The sequence below is a fragment of the Mustela erminea genome, chromosome 10 (assembly GCF_009829155.1).
Source record: "Mustela erminea isolate mMusErm1 chromosome 10, mMusErm1.Pri, whole genome shotgun sequence".
NCBI classification, from domain to species: Eukaryota; Metazoa; Chordata; class Mammalia; order Carnivora; family Mustelidae; genus Mustela; species Mustela erminea.
Window position 1 is genome coordinate 56,796,959 of NC_045623.1, and position 20,072 is coordinate 56,817,030.

The window sequence follows — 20,072 nt, forward strand, 5'->3', positions numbered from 1 at the left end:
CAAATTTACTTAACTAATTTTATATTTGGCATTTGGGTTGTTTTTAAATTTGTAATGTTCTGTCTCATTCTGCAGGGGTTATCTTTGAACATAAATCTTTGTTTGTATCTGACTTATTTCTGAGTCATTCGATAGTTGGAATTAATGAGTCAAAGGATTTGAAGAATCCAAAGGTTGTTACACATATGGCCAAGTTGTATTCAAGGAAGGTTGCATGACTCCCCGGGAACACAGCTTGTTCTGGGCTGGGGTATCCTGCCCATCTTCCTTGTGGGTTTCTATGGGGGGACTAAGATTTCCCCAGGCAGCAGTGAGGCAGCAGTAACACACATGTTTATGAAATCTACATTGAAGTATAGCAGTTGGGAACTAAATTAGGGGTGGTAACTGGGCTAAAAGGTTAGTGACTAGTTCCTTTGGTTTCTTCCATGTGGTTTTCTTCTTTACAGAAAGAGAGATTCTACGAAAGCCGGTGCCGGCCGGTGACACCATCTTGTAAGGAGCTGGCTGACCTCATGACACGCTGCATGAACTATGACCCCAACCAGAGACCCTTCTTCCGAGCCATCATGAGAGACATCAACAAACTAGAAGAGCAGAGTAAGACAGTCGTGCTCCGTACCTGAGAACAGCCAGTGCCCATTGGAGCAGGTGAATAACGAGGGGCCTGTGAATGCCAGTCATCCTTTGTAATGTGGTTTCTTTTCTCCTCTGTTAGATCCAGACATTGTTTCTGAAAGAAAGCCGGCAACTGAAGTAGATCCCACACATTTTGAAAAGCGGTTCTTGAAGAGGATCCGTGACTTGGGAGAGGCAAGTTAGACTGGAGTGCCCCACTGACCCTGTCACCTTTCTGTGTGTCCAAAGCTGCTCTCCATTGTCTCTTGTTTGGGGCCAAGGTTTATGAGAGGTTTATGCATTTCCTTGGGGCTGGTTGAATCCAAGCAATTCTCCATTTAACAGGCACACATATGCCTGCCTGTCCGAGGGGCTGGATGTGCACACAGGATGTTGGTCTGTTCCTTCCAGACTTGATTTTTCCCTGAGGGATGAAGAGAATGGGAAGGGAGAGTACTAGGGGAACAGGTCGAGATGGGGTAGAAACAGAAAAATCCCTGTCTGGGACTTCCCTGGGTGGCTGTATTTGGCCAGGCTGCTTAAATGGCAGATTCATTACTACACAGGCCAAATAGAGTGTCTTCTTTTCCCTGGACCTTGAGTGGTAGTTTCTGAACAGCTAGTGGGGCCAGAAAAGCTACTGCAGTTTGCGTCTTTGTCCCGATTTTCTGTTGTTCGGTTAAGTGAACATGGGCTGCGGCCCATGCTGGGTGCCTCCTGTGTGCCGAGGCTGTGTGCTGACGCTTTACAGGCACAGTGTCCTCTTTCCTCACACTGTCCCCACGAGGCTGCTGCTGCTGTGTGTGGGGAGCCCCTCTGGAGCCAGCTCAGAGGCTGGAGTGACTGGGCCCACATCACTGTCTAGGGCTTGTCGGCATCTGAGCCCATGTCTTATAAACATGCTTCCCGCGGGGCCAGAAACCACTTTCATTTCCTTTTGGGTTACATTTCCATGGAAACTGGGATTGATGTGTCTGTTCCCCAGCCCCCTAATAGTCCCCTCCATAACTTGTCTTAGTCCAGTCATGGAGAGGATGGCCTGTGAGGCCACGGGAGGAAGGGGCCAGGTAGGAGCTTGCCACCTGTAAAGTTGGGCTGTGCTCTCACCCTTGACCTTTCTGGGAGCAGCACAAGGAGCAGGCATCATGTACGTGTTCCTGCTGGCTCCGCATGGGGCTCATCAGGCATGTGGATCTTTCCTTCTAGGGCCACTTTGGGAAGGTTGAGCTCTGCAGGTATGACCCTGAGGGGGACAATACCGGGGAGCAAGTGGCGGTGAAGTCCCTGAAGCCCGAGAGTGGAGGCAACCACATAGCTGATCTGAAGAAGGAAATTGAAATCCTAAGGAACCTCTATCATGAGAACATTGTGAAGTACAAAGGCATCTGTACAGAAGACGGTATATTGGGCACAGTGGGGCTGGTTTGAAGAGGAAGGGACTATCTGGGGTTGAAGAGCCAGCGTGAGCAGGCAGTGCCCTCAGCCTTATCTGGGCCACCTGAACATGCTCGCTGGTGGTTCACAGGAGATCTGGGGCTGTGCTGTCGTATGCACGGTCCTGTCCCTCCATGTGGAGCTGCCAGGGGAGCCCCCCAGCTACCCCCGCCGCCAGGGATGCCCCCAGCATTCTCCCTTCGGTGCTGGAGGTTGGACTTCACTCGTCCTGGTATTCACACTCAGGCCCTATGAAGCGGACACCGCTGTCTACTTTTCCTATTCTGATACAGCCCTAGTGGGATCTTTCATTGTCTAGGTGGAAAGCAGTATTGACTAAATAGCATTTCTTTTTTTACAAGCCAATATAATACATATTGTGCCTAAAATGGGTAATGAAATGATGGGGCTCATAATTTTTTTTAAAATCAGTCGTCTGCAGTGGTTTGCAGAGCACTGTGAGCTCAGTGGATGCTGACAACTGGGCTGTATGTGTATAGGACCTGTGTGTCTCCCTTCGTTGCTGAGGATCCCGAGGTTCTGGAGCTTAAGGGTTTCAGTAGTGATTCAGGAGTGACAGCAAAATCAGTGTAGGGCCTGCCTCTCCAGCTCCTGCAACCCTCTGCTCCCACAGTTCCTTCATCTGGAGACCTTGTGCTGATGGGTGTTTTTTTTCTAAACAGGAGGAAATGGTATTAAACTCATCATGGAATTTCTGCCTTCAGGAAGCCTTAAGGAATATCTTCCAAAGAATAAGAACAAAATTAACCTCAAACAGCAATTAAAATACGCTGTTCAGATTTGTAAGGTAAAAAAACAAAATTTAAAAAAATGTTAAAGATTAAAAAATCGGGTACTCTGTCCTGGGTACTTGGGTTGCAATTAGTCTGCAAGTGGGAAGCTTTCCAGTAATTGTACCTGGGTTCGTTTTGTGCTGCATGATTTGGATGAAAATTAGCTGGTACTTAGAAAACTGATTTGTTAATATGGCTGACTTAATGTGTATTTTTTTGAATTGGGTTGGTCTTACTATTCTTGCATTAAAAACAACAAAGAAGTGCCAGGTAAATGAAATGACGTTGGTCCTTTTTCGGGAAGCAGTGATGGATACAAAACAGAACCTGAACTGACCTTTAGCAAATGCACTCTCCTTCACCTCTCTCCCTCAGGGGATGGACTATTTGGGTTCTCGGCAGTATGTTCACCGGGACTTGGCAGCAAGAAACGTCCTCGTTGAGAGTGAGCACCAAGTGAAAATTGGAGACTTTGGTTTGACCAAAGCAATAGAAACTGACAAAGAGTACTACACCGTCAAGGATGATCGGGACAGCCCTGTGTTTTGGTAACTGAATCTAATGTTATATTAATGTCTCTCGGTCCTCCTGCCCCTGTCAAGGTTAGAAACAACTTCCCACATTTGGAATTGATTGATCTGTGCCTTTGAGAAACACCTGTTACGCTGTTTCACTGAAGGCATCCCACACAGAAATGCCTGAGTTCGTCCGACACCATCTTCCAAGAAGTGGGGGATGCCAGCCGTCCGGTGACTCAGCATTGCCAGCTTCCCAGGAGAGGGCATTCCTCTGACACGGTCCTTGAAACCGTTAGTAGTTGCAGGGGTCACATGCCTGCGCAGGAGGGTAGGAAGGAGGAAGTGGCGGGAACGAGTTGAGGAAGTAGGCGCTGACAGATTCAGGGAGATCCCAGACAGCGCAGAGCAGAGCACAGTCCACAGGGAACTTGGCTGTCTGCTCAGGGATCACCAGGGTGTCTTGGTCAGGAGGGTGCACCCTGTGACCTCTTGCAGCCTGGAATGCCATCCAAGGGAGAAGTTCTTTAGGCCTCTACTCCAAGGCTCCTGCAGAACAAAAGAGCACCTCCGAGGTGTATCCTGCATGGACACAAGCCTGGATCTCTCCACCCGAGGAGCCTAAGCCTTTGTTCCCTCATGAATGTGGATCAAGGCCAGACTTTGTGCCGGGTGCAAAAGATCCGTGCAGAAGATCTGCTTGCAGAAGAACAAGCAGACTGAGTTTAGAATTGAATGGATCAGGCAGCCAGTTTCTTGGTGGTAAAAGCATAGAAGGGTTCAGGCTTGGTTTTCTGGAAGTCCTGCTAAGGCTTTAAAAGATCTAATGGGTTTGTAAGGGTGGCAGAAGAAAGCATGTGTGACTAGCAAGAGTGAGAAGAGAGGAGTGAATATCCTGGCGCCTGCATCTGAATCAGCTCGGTAGGGCTGGATCCCGAAGTGGGCACTCTCGAGGACCTACTGCGGCAGAGCACTGGAAGTGGAGCCGCAGAGCTGGCACTCCAGCTTTGAGCGTTGGGATATATCACTGGAGGTGTAAGAATGGCAGCTTTTGCTTTAAAAAGACCACTGGGGATGGGGGGAGCAAGACTGGAGCCAGGGAGTCTGATTCAGCCAGAGCCAGTGAGGGTGTGATCTAGGGCAGTGGTTAGGACATGACGGTGGGGCTTAAGAGAATGGAGTAGGTTTGAAAAGCATCTGGGAAATTGGATACAGAGGTGCCTTCGTTTCTGGCTGGGGAAGTTGGGTGCCATCCACTGAGGCAGACCTTGGAAGAAGGCTACACGGTGAGGTCACTGCTAACTAATTTTGAACTTGCCAAGAACACTTGGGGCATGTCATCCTCTGCCTCCTCCACATGGACAGCACCTGCTCTGTGGAGCAGAGAGCATGAACTGTCTACTACTTCAGAGTGGACGTGTGCCACGGCGAGCCTGTGATGGTGGTGGTGTTCGGGTCAGATGTGTGCTTCAGCAGATGTATGATTAGTATGTTCAGCACTGAGAGAAGCCAAAGGAGTGATTTTTTGGAGTTGCTCTGTAGTTTCATGATCTGCTTTCTTTCAGGTATGCTCCCGAATGTTTAATTCAGTGTAAATTTTACATCGCCTCTGATGTCTGGTCATTTGGAGTGACTCTGCATGAGTTGCTTACTTACTGTGACTCAGATTACAGCCCCATGGCGGTAAGGCTTCTTTGTCCCTTCGTCCACACCTGGCACCCATTGAAAATGTGTAAATTTTGTTCTTAAACGGAATCCAGTTAGGGTGTTGCAGCGGAAAGTACCACTTTTCCATTTAACATGGTTTGTCACTTGATACTTGTGGCCCTCTCGAGTCCTCATTTCACAAGAAGCTCAAGTTCTAGAAAATGCTGCTTAACTTTCAAGGATCTTACCTGTGTGAGGAATCCAGGGACAAAGGGGGGCAGTGGGGAGGGCCTTATTTGAGCCTCAGGTATTCATTAATGAGATCATTTTCACTGAGACAGGCTCTTCAGCCAGGGGAAGGGGTGGTTTGGTAAAGTCTGAGAGCGTGATTACAGACTAATCACTGAGAGCTAATCAAGATTTTGGGCATGCATTTCAATGATTTTTTTTTTTTTTAAGATTTTTTTCTATTTATTTGACAGAGAGAGATCACAAGTAGGCAGAGAGGCAGGCAGAGAGAGAAGGGGGAAGCAGACTCCCCGCTGAGCAGAGAGCCCGATGTGGGGCTCGATCCCAGGACCCTGGGATCATGACCTGAGCTGAAGGCAGAGGCTTTAACCCACTGAGCCACCCAGGTGCCCCTGGGCTTGCATTTCAAATTACTAAGGAGAGGGAGGGAGGCCTGGGTGGCTCAGTGGGTTAAGCATCTGCCTTCGGCTCAGGTCATGATCTCAGGGTCCAGGGATCTAACCCTGCATCAGGCTCCTTGCTCAACAGGGAGTCTTCCTCTCCCTCTGCTGTTTCCCACCTCTAATAAAATCTTTAGGAAAAATAATTACTAAGGAGAAAAGCCTTTTTATTATCTTAATTTCCAGGTAATTCTAGAAATCTTACTTTAATCTGTTGATATAAACATGTACTAAAATATTTGGTTTGGTTTGATTTTACACAGTTGTTCCTGAAAATGATAGGCCCAACTCATGGCCAGATGACAGTCACAAGACTTGTGAATACATTAAAAGAAGGAAAACGTTTGCCTTGTCCACTTCACTGTCCAGATGAGGTATTTGGGGGCCATTTTACAGTAACATTCAATTTATGTTATGTTTTCAGGGCTTGAGTTATCCAGCAAGGGTTTGGGTGGAGGGGTGGGAAGAAGTTAAAAAAGTTGTTTTTAAAATAATTTTCTCAAGCTGAATTTCAGATCAGACATCTGAAAAACCATCTTTGGGGCAGATGACAGCTGCAAGTTCTGTTTAAAGTAAGGATTCCCTCCAAAAGTAGGCTTACCTCAGTGAGCACCCTAAAGGCACAGGAACACAGTCTGGTGTAGCCCAAATGTGACACATTCATATAGAGTTGACTCACATGGGATTAAGGGAGCTGACTTCCTACACAGTTGAAAATCTGCATGTGACTTTTGATTACCCAAAACTTAAGACTGCTGTTGACCAGGAGCCTTACTGATAAGAGAAAAAAATGGTAAGAGAAAATACATTTTTAGCACTAGATCATATTTATTGAAAAAACGGTGTATAACTGGACGTGCACAGTTGAATCCGTGTTGTTGCGGGTCAGCTATAATTGCATGTTTGTTCGTCAGTAGCATTTATGACATTTATTCAGTTTTTTGTATTCTAAAGTGATTTGAGCCTTTAAGGCCAATTCTTAGACTATTGGAGATGCACTGAAGAGTTTGTATGCATCAGAGAACAGCCAGTGAGGACATTTAGGGTCTACACTGAGATGTGATGACCTGGAATTTTTGGAAGGTTGATTCATGAGCTTCTCAAGATAGATTGTTTATCAGTAATACTTTGAGTAATAAGAAAAGTCCATTTCCAAAAAGTTTTTTTTTCCCCCCTCCTCTTACAGGTTTATCAACTTATGAGAAAATGCTGGGAGTTCCAACCATCCAATCGGACAACTTTTCAGAACCTTATCGAAGGATTTGAAGCACTTTTAAAATAAGAAGCATGAATAACATTTAAACTCCTGTGTATCAAGTCCTCCTTCCCCAACCAATACCCAAGCCATTTAAAATTTTTAATGGAAAAAAATTTGTATTTGGGTATGTAAGGCACACTGTGGTGCTTATTATGTGTAAGTACTTCCCTCTTGAAATTTGGGCCCTGTAATAGAAACAATAGAAAGCACTTAAGCACTCCTCCTTTTGGAAAGAACGGAAAGCACCATTCTGTTTGGCTAGTGTACTGCCCCAGTTGCTTACCAGAAAATGAGAGGAGCCAACAAAAGCCCTTGTTCCCAGCTGGTTGGAAATGCTTTCCCGGCAGATAGAGGTTGACGGATGTTGCCAGTACTCTGACATGCCCTCAGATTTCAGGGTCTCTACAGTGCTAGCCCAGGCGTTCTTGAAATATTAGATACCCGTTAGTAGACTATTGTTTCTATACAAAGCTGAGTGTATTCCTGTCACCAGTAGGGCTTAAACTTTGTTTCTTCAGTGGCTTTGCTCCTATCCCCATGGGTGACCAGCCGTACTGATGTCTGAGAAAACTGGTCAGAGCCGGGGACAGTGGTGGAATAGAGACTCTGCTGCCTGTTGATTCTTGAGAACCAGGCCTGTGCCAGCGCTTTCCTACCCAGGAGCCCTTTAGGCAGAACGGACTCCCAAGACCCCGGATGCTAGCATACGTGCTTTTCAGAAATGCTCCTGTCAGTCCTTTGCTAACTCGACCACTGTGCGGCGAGCTGTTGCAGCGTTGGCTTTGGATGTTGTGTGCAACCAGTCTGTGTTTCCGTACCTAACCATCCATCTGCAAGAGTTCAGCAGCTACTAGACAGTTTTCAGTTTGCTTGGAGGTAGCTGGGTAATCAAAAGTGTCTAATGTCTGATTCAGTGTGAACCCTAAGAACTTGACCAAGAGTCTGAAAAACTTTTTGTTAATGCTGTCTAGCATTTGTTTGATATCATTACTTTTCTCCTGTTGAGCCTGAAAGAGCGTACTGGATTGATTCAATGGCAGCAATAAACTTGCCATTTAAATTTATTCAATAACCCGACATCACCAAGGTCTCTGTGTCAAACCTGTGGCCACTCTATATGCACTTTGTTTACTCTTTATACAAATAAATATACTAGAGACTTCACATGCATATGCCTTTTAATATTAAGATTTCACTTTCAAAGCATTCAAACTGTTTACATAGAAAAATAACAGTATAGACATTGCAGGGGGGTGGGGAGTTTGGTAGTGGCCCTTAATACAAACACCACTTGATTTATACTTATCTGTTCTATCCAGTGACAGGGCAGATCCCCATGGGCTATCATCCAAAGTACTTAGTTCTTTCACCCTCTTCCTGCTTTCATTTTGCAGCTCTGACTTAAAATTCACCATCTGCTGGTTGTATTTTCAGAGGTGTGACTAAGCACTGAAGATGCTTAATGCAATAGGAAATGGGAAGGAGAAGCGCAGAACATGGAGAAACCATTATGCATCTGCTGAATCATAACTGAGTGATGCCAATCCTTAGTGATTAACTTTCTAGCTGTCACTTTCAAGTAGAAGTTAATGTATGAAACAAATTAGACCAATTTCTTTAAGTCATATATACCAATTTTAAACTTGATAATTAGAATAAGGTACCTTATTAGAAGATATGTAATGATCTGATTTCAAAAAGACTAGGATCACAAGGAACAAACCTGGAAACTTCTAGGTGGCAAAGGGTTTCTCATGTGTTTAATACCAAAGTCTTCGGGAAATGGAGATGTCAAAAGTTATATGCAATAAACACAATTCTTGCCAAAGTAAATTGACTTAAATAGCTGATAATTTTTCAGCCTAACACTACAAAAGAATAAGAGACAAAGCAGAAAATGAAGTATAACTCACTAGCTCAAAACTGTTATATTTGTTACTCCATAGTGCTCCTCCAGAAAGAGCAGTATTGACTGTTGAACTATACTGTGGAAATAGGGCATTTGAGGATCAAAATAGGCCTTTTTCTAGCAATTAGATCATCATTGGTTTATGCCATGAAATCAGACATAGAAACCTACATTGCTTGCCACTTACAAGTCTGTTGCAGAAGTTAAAGGATTAGGGAATTAGTGCCATTAGACCAAGGGTCTGCACACTTTCCCCCATAAAGGCCCAGACAATAAATATTTTAGGCTTTGCAGTCCATATGGTCTCGGCCAGGGCTACTCAGTGCTGCCACTGTAGCACACAAGTAGCTCTAGATAGTATGTAAATGAATGAGCATGTTTGTGTTCCAATAAAATTTTATATATGGACACTGAAATGTGAATTTCATAGAACTTAATTCAAGTCTGTTCTACTTCATTTAAAAATGTAAACCTCAGTCTTAGCTTGCAGACAGTATAAAAAACAGATGGAGGACGGAACTTGACCCCAGGGTGTAGTCTGCCAACCCATGAAATTATTTCACCAAAGCTACTTTTTTCTTTTTTCAAAAATAGCTCGTTTTTCACAAAAGGTATAAATGGTAGGTAGAGAACATTAAAAGTAAAGCATCTGCAGTTGTGTAGAACTTGGACATCACTCTGGCTTTTATACTGCAGGACTGATGTAGGGGTAATTAGTTTGCATGTAGAGCATCTTTATAACATTACCAGCACTGCATTTTGTACTTGCACTCTTGTAGTTCTAGGAAAAGGTCTAAAAAAAATCTATAAATGAGATTACTTCTAGGGAAAGTAGATTGAAATGCACATTGGCATATAAGAAATTCATTCTTCTAAGGCTCAGGAAACAAGACTGTTTCCCATTTATTGCTTCATACTTTTATATATGGTGTCAAAATTATTCCCAGTCCTAAACAAGGAATATTGGAACATTGTTACTTTCTCCAATGGACTATAAGTTAATACCAATTAAGATACATCTAATTGTAATGGAAAATGTCCTCCATTGTCTTATCTTATTGCTACTTATTTTTTATTTGGCAATTCTGCTTGCTGCACGATACAGTTCCTTCTGGGAAATTAGAAACCCGTATTTAAAGGATATGGCTAGTCTGGATGTAGTTAAGGCAGCGATGAACAGCAGAGATACTGCAAAAACCTTATGAGGTTATAAGAAGAGAACTTAACTCAGTATACACGCTTCTTTTTTAAGTAGGTTTCCATGTAATATGCTCCTGTGCCCTGAGAATGCTGGTCAACAAATTCCACAGAACCACCTTCTGGGGCAGAGATGAGATATGATGAGCCTCGCTTTTCATTTCTCAAAGAGGATACCTATGAGAAAAAGCACATATCTAAATTAAAAGTTGGTTTATTCACTAACGATGTTTATAGGAAAAGCAATTCTTCTGATTTGGCCTAAAAAACCAAAATAGGATAAATAGCAAATCTATCAAAAAGTTAAAACAGATTAAGATTTTTATTTCAAAACCACTTGCGGAACTTTAAAAAAAAAAAAATATATATATATATATATATATACATATATATACACACACACACACATACACCAGCCTCTGAGTGCCCTCTCCCCTCTACCCACAATATTTGGGCTAAAAAAAAAAAAAAAGCAATTATATTGCTTCTGCTGTCCCCACCTAGTTAAACCCCACTGACTCAGAATACCTGTGTGACATGACCATATTCCTCTGAGAAAGGTGAGTGGGGAAGAAGTTGAACTGAATATCAGATTAGTAACAGAAGTGGCATACACGAGTAGGTATAAAAACAAATGGTTCCAGACCCAGGTGAAACTCGGGTGTGCACAGGGAATTCAAGACACTTTCCAGAGCTCAAACATGGTAGCAATAGGAAGATCTTGAGCTTACTTCATCCCACAGAGGCAGCAACAACATCTATGCAATTCTGAAGGATGACCTGAAGACTGACAGATCTTCCACAGCTAATAGCAGAGAGAAGGCTACACTGAAAAAGGAAAGAACAGAAATGCAAGATGGAACCCAACCCCAGCACAACTACTCACACACAGGAGGGACATCATAAGCACAGAGGAGCAAGGGGATCACAGCCCATACCAAATACCACCAACCCTGCATTGGGAAGGTGAGTATCCATATGTCTGGCTTTCAAAATCAGCAAGGCTTACCTCCAGGAGACCTGGAGAGCTGTAAGAAACTGAGTCTCCGGGGCGCCTGGGTGGCTCTGGGTTAAGCCGCTGCCTTCGGCTCAGGTCATGATCTCAGGGTCCTGGGATCAAGTCCCGCATGGGGCTCTCTGCTCAGCAGGGAGCCTGCTTCCCTTCCTCTCTCTCTACCTGCCTCTCTGCTTACTTGTGATCTTTCTCTGTCAAATGAATAAATAAAATCTTTTAAAAAAAAAAAAAAAGAAAGAAACTGAGTCTCCACCCTTAAAGAGCCAACAAGCCAAACAACGGCCCAACACACAGTGTGTAAGACAGGGTTCGAAAAATAACGGGGGGGGGGGGCGCCCGGGTGGCTCATGACCTGCCTTCGGCTCAGGTCATGATCCTAGGGTCCTGGGATCGAGCTCCGCATCGGGCTCTCTGCTCAGCGGGGAGCCTGCTTCCTCCTCCCTCTCTCTCTGCCTGCCTCTCTCCCTACTTGTGATCTCTATCTGTCAAATAAAAATAAATAAAAAAAGAAAAGAAAAATACCTGGGCTATACATGGAGATTTATTGACTAATTTTCGGGCTTGTGTCAGTGGGGCAGGGATCTGCAGCATTTTTTTCTGGAAATAAAAGTGCTGGCCAGCACCATTTTTCAAACATACAAGAGGAGCCGAATAAGGCTATCATCTGATTTTTCTGCAGAAACTTTACAGTCTAGAGGAGTAGTTGATACATGCAAGGTGCTGACAGGATAAAATTGACTACCAAGAACACTATATTTGGCCTTACAAGAAATGTTAAAGGGAATTCTTTAAGTAGAAAGAAAAGACCATTACTAGAAGAAAACTATAAAAGGAAAACCTTTTGCTGGGAAAAGTAAACATAGTAAAGGTAGTACTTCAATCACAAAGCCAGTAAGGATATTAAAACTCTAAAGTAGTAAATATATGCAAAAATTAGTCAACGGATACATAAGATATAGAATCATATACATGAAATATGGAGGGAGTAAAAATTCCATGCTTTTAAAACGTGTTTGAGCTAAAGTGACCATCAACCCAATAAAGACTGCTGTACATATATAGGTTGCTACATACGCACCCAGTGGTAACCTAAAGCCTATAGTAGGTAAAGGGCAAGGAATCTAAGCATAACACTCAAAAAAGCTATCAAACCATAAGAGAGGAGAGCAAAAGAAGAAAGGAACAGGAAAAAAAAAGTTAAAATAACAATGAACACACCAATAATTAAATGTAAATGGACTAAATGGTCCAATCAAAAGACACAATGGATAAAAAGAGCAAGACCCAAAGACCCATCTATATGCTACCTACAAAACACTCACTTTAGACCTAAAGACATATAAAGATTAAAATGAAGATATAGAAAAAAGTTACCTCATGTAAATGGAAGCAAAAAAAAAAAAAAACCCAAAAGAACAACAAAACACACCCTACAGTTGGGGTATCAATATTCAGATAAAATAGACTTTAAAACAAAGACTGGGGCGCCTGGGTGGCTCAGTGGTTTAAGCCTCTGCCTTCAGCTCGGGTCATGATCTCGGGATCCTGGGATCAAGTCCTACATCGGGCTATCTGCTCAGAGGGGAGCCTGCTTCCTTCTCTCTCTCTCTGCCTGCCTCTCTACCTGCTTGTGATCTCTCTCTCTGTCAAATAAATACTTAAAAAAAAAAAAAAACAAAGACTGTCACAAGAGAAAAAAAGGTCATTACATATTGATACAGGGATCAATCCAAGAAGATGTAACAATTGTAAATATTTATGCACCCAATTTAGGAACACCTAACTATATAAAGCAAGTATTAAGAAATAGAAGGGAGAAACTGACTGTAATACAATAATAGTAAGGGATGTTAGTTAACACACTACATACCCCAGCTGTGGTAGGGCCATCTATATCAACCCACAGCTAACATACTCAATGATGAAAAACAGAGCTTTTCCTTTAGGATCAGGAATAAGACAAGGATGTCCACTCTTGCCACTTTTATTCAAGGTGCTATTGGAAGTTCTAACAATTGCAATCAGACAAAAGAAAAGACATCCAAATTGATAAGAAGTTAAACTGTCAATATTTGCAGAGAACAGGATAATATATATACTAAAGACTCAACCAAAACCTGTTAGAATTAATAAATTAACTCAGGGGCACCTAGGTGGCTCAGTCAGTTAAGCATCTGACTCTCAATTTTGGCTCAGGTCATGACTTCAGGGTCATGAGATCAAGCCCCACATGAGGCCTGTGATGGGTGTGAAGCCTGCTTAAGATTCTTTCTTGCCCTCTCCTTCTGCCCCTTCCCTCAGCACACTCTCTTTTTCTCTAAAAGGAATCTTTAAAAAATAATAAGTTAATCCAGGGAAGTTGTGTAATACAAAATCAAGATACAGAAATATGTTGCATTCCTATACAATAATAATGAAATAACAGAAAGGAAAATGAAGAAACAATTCCCATTTACAATTGCATCAAAATAATCAAATATTTAAGAATAAATTTAAACAAGAAGGTGAAGGACCTATCTTCTGAAAACCATAAGACACTGATGACAGAACTCAAAGATGACGCAAATACATGGGAAAAATATACCATGTTCATGGATTGGAAGAATATATTCTTCTTTTTTTAAAAAAAGATATTTGTGTATTTATTTGACAGAGGGAGACAGAGAGGGAACACAAGCAGGGAGAGTGGAAAAGGAGAAGCAGGCTTCCAGTGGAGCAGAAAGCATGATGTGGGGGTCTATCCCAGGACTCTGGGATTGTCTGACCTGAGCCAAAGGCAGATGCTTAATGACTGAGACACCCAGGTGCCCCAGAAGAACATATTCTTAAAATGTCTATAATACCCAAAGCACCCTACTAATTTAATGCACTATCAAAATATCAACAATATTTTTTCAGAACTATAACAACAAAAAAAAAACCCAAAATTTGTCTGAAAAAAAAAAAAGCCCCTAAATAGCCAAAACAATCTTGAAAAAGAACAAAGTTGAGGGTATCACAATCCCAGATTTCAAATTATATTACAAAGCTGTAGTAATTAAAACAGAATGGTATTAGCACAAAAATTGATATGTAGATCAATGGAACAGAATTGAGAGCCCAGAAATAAGCCCATGTTTATATGGTCAATTAATCTATATCAAAGGAGGCAAAAATACACAATTAAGGACTGTCTCTTCAATTAATGGTACTGAGGAAACTGGACAACTATATGCAAAATATTGAAACTGAGCCACCTTACACAATACACAAAATAAATTAAAAATAGATTAAAGACCTAAGTGTGAGACCTAAAACCATAAAACTAATATAAGAAAACAGTAACCTCTTGGACATCAAACTTAGCAATATTTTTTGGGATCTGTCTCCTCCAAGGAAAACAAAAGCAAAAAACCCCAAAACCAATGAATAAAAAATAAAATTGGGCTTACATCAAACTAAAAAGTTTTTGCACAGTGAAGGAAAGCATCAATAAAACAAAAACCAAACCCATCTGCTCCTTCCAGCCCACTGCAAACCACCAGTGTCTCCCTAGAAGGAGTTTTAAAAACATGTCTGTGCCCAGATTTTTTGGCTGCCATCCAAGGGATGATCTCTAGATAGCCTGACTCTGAGAGCCAATAGAACTTATATTCATGAGTCCCGCAGTACTGTAGGAAACAAACAAACAAACAAAAAACACAAATTCTTAATGGATGCAGGAACATCCTCTCTAGCTCCACCTATGACTATATACCTGGGCCCAGCACAGGGGGAACAGGCAGAACTTCCATTTCTAGCTCTCCCTGGAAGAGGTTTAACTACATACTTTTCCACCTGCCTGCCTGAGTGTCCAGGTTCCAACCAGCCTGCATCTAGGTGTTAACTGTGACCCATCCTTTTAGGACATGAACACGTTTTAGCACACTCTCAACTACTGGGAGTCACTAACAACAGAAGAGGAGGCTTGGACAACCACAAAAGTTTGAGGGACAACTAAGAGTTAGGTCAGGTTCATCCCTACACACCACCATTCTGTCAAGACTGGGATAGGTAGCTATTTTATCTAATGTCCAGAAACCAGTGGAGAGAGTCAAAGAAAATGAAGAAACAGGGAAATGTGTTGCAAACAAAAGAACAAGATAAATATTCAGAAACAGATTGCAATTAAACAGAGATAAGTGATTTGCCTGAGAGGAGTTTGGAATAACAGTCAAAAAGTTCAGGAAAACAATGCATGAACAAAGTGAGAATTTCAACATAGGAAATATCTTAAAAGTACAAAACAGAAAACTCAGAGCTGAAGAATACAACTGAAAAAATTCGACAGAAAGTTTCGGCAGGAGACCGAGCAACCAGAAGAAAGGATTCGTGAACTTGAAGACAGGTCAGTGAAATTCATCCAATCAGGTTGAAAAAAAAAAAAAAAAGAACAAAGATAGTTTAAGGGACTTATGGATCACCATCATACAAATTAATATATATATTACAGAGGTCCCAGAAGGAAAGGAGGAAGCAAAAGAGGCAGAAAGCTTTTCAAAGAAATAATGGATGAAAATTTCCCTACCCTGAGGAAAGAAACAGACATCCAGGTCCATAAAACTCAAGTACCAAACAAGATGAATTCAAAGAGACCTATACTGAGGCACATTATAATTAAACTGTTAGATAGTAAAGACAGAGAGAGATTCTTAAAAGGAGCAAGAGAAAAGCAAGTTGTTATGCAAGGGAACCCCCTTAAGACTATAAGCAGATTTTTTTTAGCAAACCTAACACCATAAAGCTCTTAGAAGAAAATATAGGTGGTAAACTCCTTGGCACCAGTCTTGGTGATGATTTTTTGGGTTTAATACCAAAAGTTAAAGGAAACAAAAGCAAAAAACAAAGCAAGGGGGGAGTGCAAGAAACTGAAGAGCATCTGCACAGCACAGGTTACCATCAACAAAATGAAAAAACAACCTACTAATGGAGGAAATATTGGCAAATCATACATCTGATAAGGGGTTAATGTCCAAAATATATAAAATACTCATGCAACTCAATAACTAATAACCCAACTATGATTATAAAATGGATGAAGGATCTGAACAGACAACTGTCTAAAGATGTAGAGATAGCCGACAGGTACACAAAAAGATGTCCAATAGCAATATCATCAGGGAAATGCAGATCAAAACCACAGAAAGCAGGAATGCATAAGCCTGTGATCGTACATGGAAGAGAGTAATGGCAAATGAAGTTGGAAAGACATTCTGGGCTCAGTCATGAAGGGAGTGAGAATGAAATATCACCTCATACCTAGTAGAATGGCTACTATCAAAAACTATACTGGAATTAACATTAAAAACTTAATTATAAAAAAGACCAAATTAACAAATATTGGTGAGGATGTGCAGAAAGGGGAACTTTTAGGCATTCCTGGTGGGAATGTAAATTGGTACAGCCACTATGAACAAACGTAGAGGGTTCCTCAAAAAATTAGAAATAGGACTACCATTCAATGTAGCAATTCCAGTTTTGGGTATTTACCTGAAGGAAACAAAAACACTAACTCGTAAGTGGTAACTGGTCCCCATGATAACTGTAGCATTATTTACAATAGCTAAAACATGAAAACAACCTAAGCGTCCATCAACAGATAAATGGATAGAGAGAATCTCTCTCACTCAGGCACACACAGTGAGAGAGAGAGAGAGAGAGAGAGAGAGAGAGTGCTTATCCAGCCATAAAGAGAAAATCTTGCAATTTGTGACAACACAGATGGAGCTTGAAGTCGTTGTGGTCAATAAGTCAGATAGAGAAAAACAAATACCATGTGATCTCATAGGTGAAGCTCAAAAACAAAGAAAAGAAAGCAAAGGAAACTACAGACACAGAACAGAGACTGGTTGTTGCCAGAGATGGTGGGGAGTGGGGTGGGTGAAATGGGTGAAGGTGGTTAGAAGGTACAAACTTCCATTAATAGACAAGTCCTGGGGATACAATGCACAGCATGGTAACTATAATAATACTGTGTTGTATGTTTAGAAGTCGCTACAAGAAGGGCGCCTGGGTGGCTCAGTTGGTTAAGTGTCTGCCTTTGGCTCAGGTCATGATCCCAGGGTCCTGCCATCGAGCCCCACATCGTTCTCCCTGCTCAGTGGGGAGTCTGCTTCTCCCTCCTCCCTCTGCCCCCTCCACTGCTCATGCTCTCTCTCATGCACTCTCTAATAAATAAAATCTTTAAAAAAAAAAAAAAAAGGTGCTACAAGAGTAGATCTTAAAAGTTCTCAGCACAAGAATGTGTAACCCTGTGTGTTGATGTTCCTCTAGACTTCCTATAATGATCATTTCACAATATATGCAAATATTATGTTGTAGAGCTGAAACTAAAAAATGTTATATATCAACTATAGTTCAATTAAAAAAAAAAAGAAATTCCACCCTAGATTTTGATTGCCTGCAACAAAATTGCATACAAAGAGCCTAATTCCTCCACTATGAAGCCTCTAATAATTTTCCTTGGCTGTATTTTTCATTTGAGCCCCTTGGTTGGTCTGGTGATCTTACCATGTGTTAGACTGTGACCACTAACACCTTCAGACCCTTGGCTTCAGGTATAAAGAACTCTTTTTCTTATTAGTGTTCTTCCTCTAACAAATGATCAGTCCATTAAACTAAATTTTGGAAAAGCTACTCGTTTGATAACCTGATCCATTTTTCAAAGATAACAGGGAAAGAAATAACACCTAACTCTGGGATCTGGAAATCGCACACTTTCAGTTCCCTTCCGGTGATTCTTCCTGCTATGTAGTAGTCCGTATTTCCTGTCTTAGTATAAAGCAAATCAATAACTTGAATTTTCCTCTCTTTCTATACTATCTCTATTCTCAGAAGCCAGGGAAGAAATGTATTAGGTGTCTTCACAGACAGACTTCCCAGTAGTGCTACACCATTCACAGGAAGAATCAAGTGAAAGGCAGGAGATCAGCAAAACACTTTACCAAGTGGCACAGGGAAGATCAGTAAGAAGAGGAAAGGAAAATGGACATCATTATCACCCATAGGACATGGGGAAAGGAACATTTTTCTGATATGCACTAACATTTCTGATATGCACTGATAAATATGCATTTATCAAATATATAAATTGTTAGTGCAAGGACTGCTGGGTGCATTGGGAAGTGATGATAGTTGATTAGGATTTTGAAACAAAGCTCAGTGTTCTCAGAGAAATAAATCTGGATCAAACATCAGAAAAAGGGAAAACCACAAAAGACGGGAAGAGTATAAAGCAGGCAAACACTCTTCTTTCTAATTCATATTTGCAGGATACAGACATGCATTCCTTCCTAGACTAACTATTGAGGGCATGGGGCTGTGTGCTAGGGGGCTACCTAGATAACCGAAGCTTGAGGTGTGCCCTCCAAAAGCTCATATCCTAGGAGGGGGAGTAAGAAAAGCCAACACTTATTTCTAAAAGGAGAACGCCACCATGCCAAATGAGACACAGAGGTGAAGAGCTCGAGCTTCTCGTAGAAGGGAAAATGAGAGAGGAGAGTTTGAGAAACATGGACAAAATCTGCAAGGATGAGAAGGCACTTGGATGGATCTGGAGAGGATGTCAGGTGTGGACGTGAGGGGAGCGGGAATGGCCGTTCTGGCCGAGAGGGGCTGCCTGAGCAAAGGCAGGTGGCAGGAAGGCGCAGGCCTGGGAGGGCACGCAGTGGCGGAGTCACGGAGGAGAGTGGAGCAGATAGGGTGGAAAGGCGATCTGGCCTCGTCGTGGAGGGGCTGGAATGCCAGGCTAAGGATTATAAGTGGGATAATAAATTTGATTTTGGAATCTGGGAAATGTAATCAGCAGCTCCATAAAAAATGGGGTAATGGAAGAGACAGACAATAGATACATACATGTGGGCAAACACAGAGATTAGATGCGATTTAAAACTTTGGGTTAAAATTTTACATGGAATAAACAAGTGAGAAAGTGGTGTACTTTGAAAATCTGAAAATAAAAAAATTTCAACAGGCATTTATGCTTTGGAGAGATTAGAGAAAGACACTGAGTAGAAGAGAATGTCTACTATTCAGATGAAAATCAAATTAGCAAAATATCCCAACCATAATATATTTGGGAGAGAAACAGACAAAATTTAATAATGATGATATTCTACACCATAACACTGACATCAGCCCTGTGTAGTAAACAGAAAAGGAATGATCTCCACTGAACAGACGTGAAAACAAACGCTCAGATACTTTAGGTGACCTGGATGAAATCACAAAGTTATTAAATGTTAGAGCCATGAATCCAACCCATTTTTTCTCACTCTGCTGTCCTTTTCATTAATCCTATCTGCCTTATTTCTAAAAACACATTTTTGTACACATTTAGTTGGTATGAAGCTCATTCTGTAACTATGCAGTTGCTCTTTTATTTTTTAATTTAAAGACTTATTTTCTTCCTTTAATTAAAGCAAATATTTTTATCGTCATGTAAATGTAGACTAATTTCCTTTTAGTCCCCTGTGCATTGCAGTTTCATTTTTGGACTGACAAAGTTTAATAATTTCAATGTGTCTTAAACTCAATATTTAAGCTTACTTCCATAACAGAACTGAAGGCTGGTTTTAAAAGTCTGGTCATGAGGCACGTGGGTGGCTCAGTGGGTTAAAGCCTCTACCTTCAGCTCAGGTCATGGTCTCAGGGTCCTGGGATCGAGCCCCACATCGGATTCTGTTCAGCAGGGAGCCTGCTTCCCTTCCTCTCTCTCTGCCTGCCTTCGTCTGTCAAATAAATAAATAAAATCTTGAAAAAAAAAAAAAGTCTGGGCAGAATTCACAGAACTGGGATTGTGACTAGTCCCCAGGGAGATTCCTTTGGGAGATTCATGCTGATAGCGGACTGGGTTCATCTCCAGTACTGCTGGCCCAAAGTCCCACTAGTTATCGTTCCTGCTCTTCTGAAAGGACTGGAACACATGGTGTATAGTCCTTGAAATACAAAATCAAATTGATTTTTCAAAAATTCTGCCT

At 41.8% G+C, this 20,072-nt stretch overlaps 2 protein-coding genes across 6 annotated transcripts in view; one reads left to right on the forward strand and one right to left on the reverse strand.

The window, feature by feature from the left end:
- The window catches only part of JAK1 (Janus kinase 1), a 127,595-nt gene extending 118,807 nt beyond the window's left edge, over nucleotides 1–8,788 (forward strand). For 2 of the 4 annotated variants that reach the window (XM_032302458.1, XM_032302457.1), the window contains 8 exons: nucleotides 450–600; nucleotides 719–813; nucleotides 1,825–2,017; nucleotides 2,736–2,860; nucleotides 3,222–3,394; nucleotides 4,927–5,044; nucleotides 5,961–6,071; nucleotides 6,884–8,788. In XM_032302458.1, coding sequence (XP_032158349.1) covers nucleotides 450–600; nucleotides 719–813; nucleotides 1,825–2,017; nucleotides 2,736–2,860; nucleotides 3,222–3,394; nucleotides 4,927–5,044; nucleotides 5,961–6,071; nucleotides 6,884–6,979 — 1,062 coding nt within the window. In that variant the 3' untranslated portion in view covers nucleotides 6,980–8,788. Of the gene's footprint in view, nucleotides 1–449; nucleotides 601–718; nucleotides 814–1,824; nucleotides 2,018–2,735; nucleotides 2,861–3,221; nucleotides 3,395–4,926; nucleotides 5,045–5,960; nucleotides 6,072–6,201; nucleotides 6,491–6,883 lie in introns of all 4 variants that reach the window. The other 2 variants (XR_004276214.1, XR_004276213.1) reach the window with 2 other exon arrangements.
- Nucleotides 8,789–9,205: 417 nt separating this feature from the next.
- The window catches only part of RAVER2 (ribonucleoprotein, PTB binding 2), a 90,180-nt gene continuing 79,313 nt past the window's right edge, over nucleotides 9,206–20,072 (reverse strand). For both annotated transcript variants that reach the window (XM_032302460.1, XM_032302459.1), the window contains exon 12: nucleotides 9,206–10,238. In XM_032302460.1, the coding sequence (XP_032158351.1) occupies nucleotides 10,092–10,238 (147 nt within the window). In that variant the 3' untranslated portion in view covers nucleotides 9,206–10,091. The remainder of the gene's footprint in view (nucleotides 10,239–20,072) is intronic.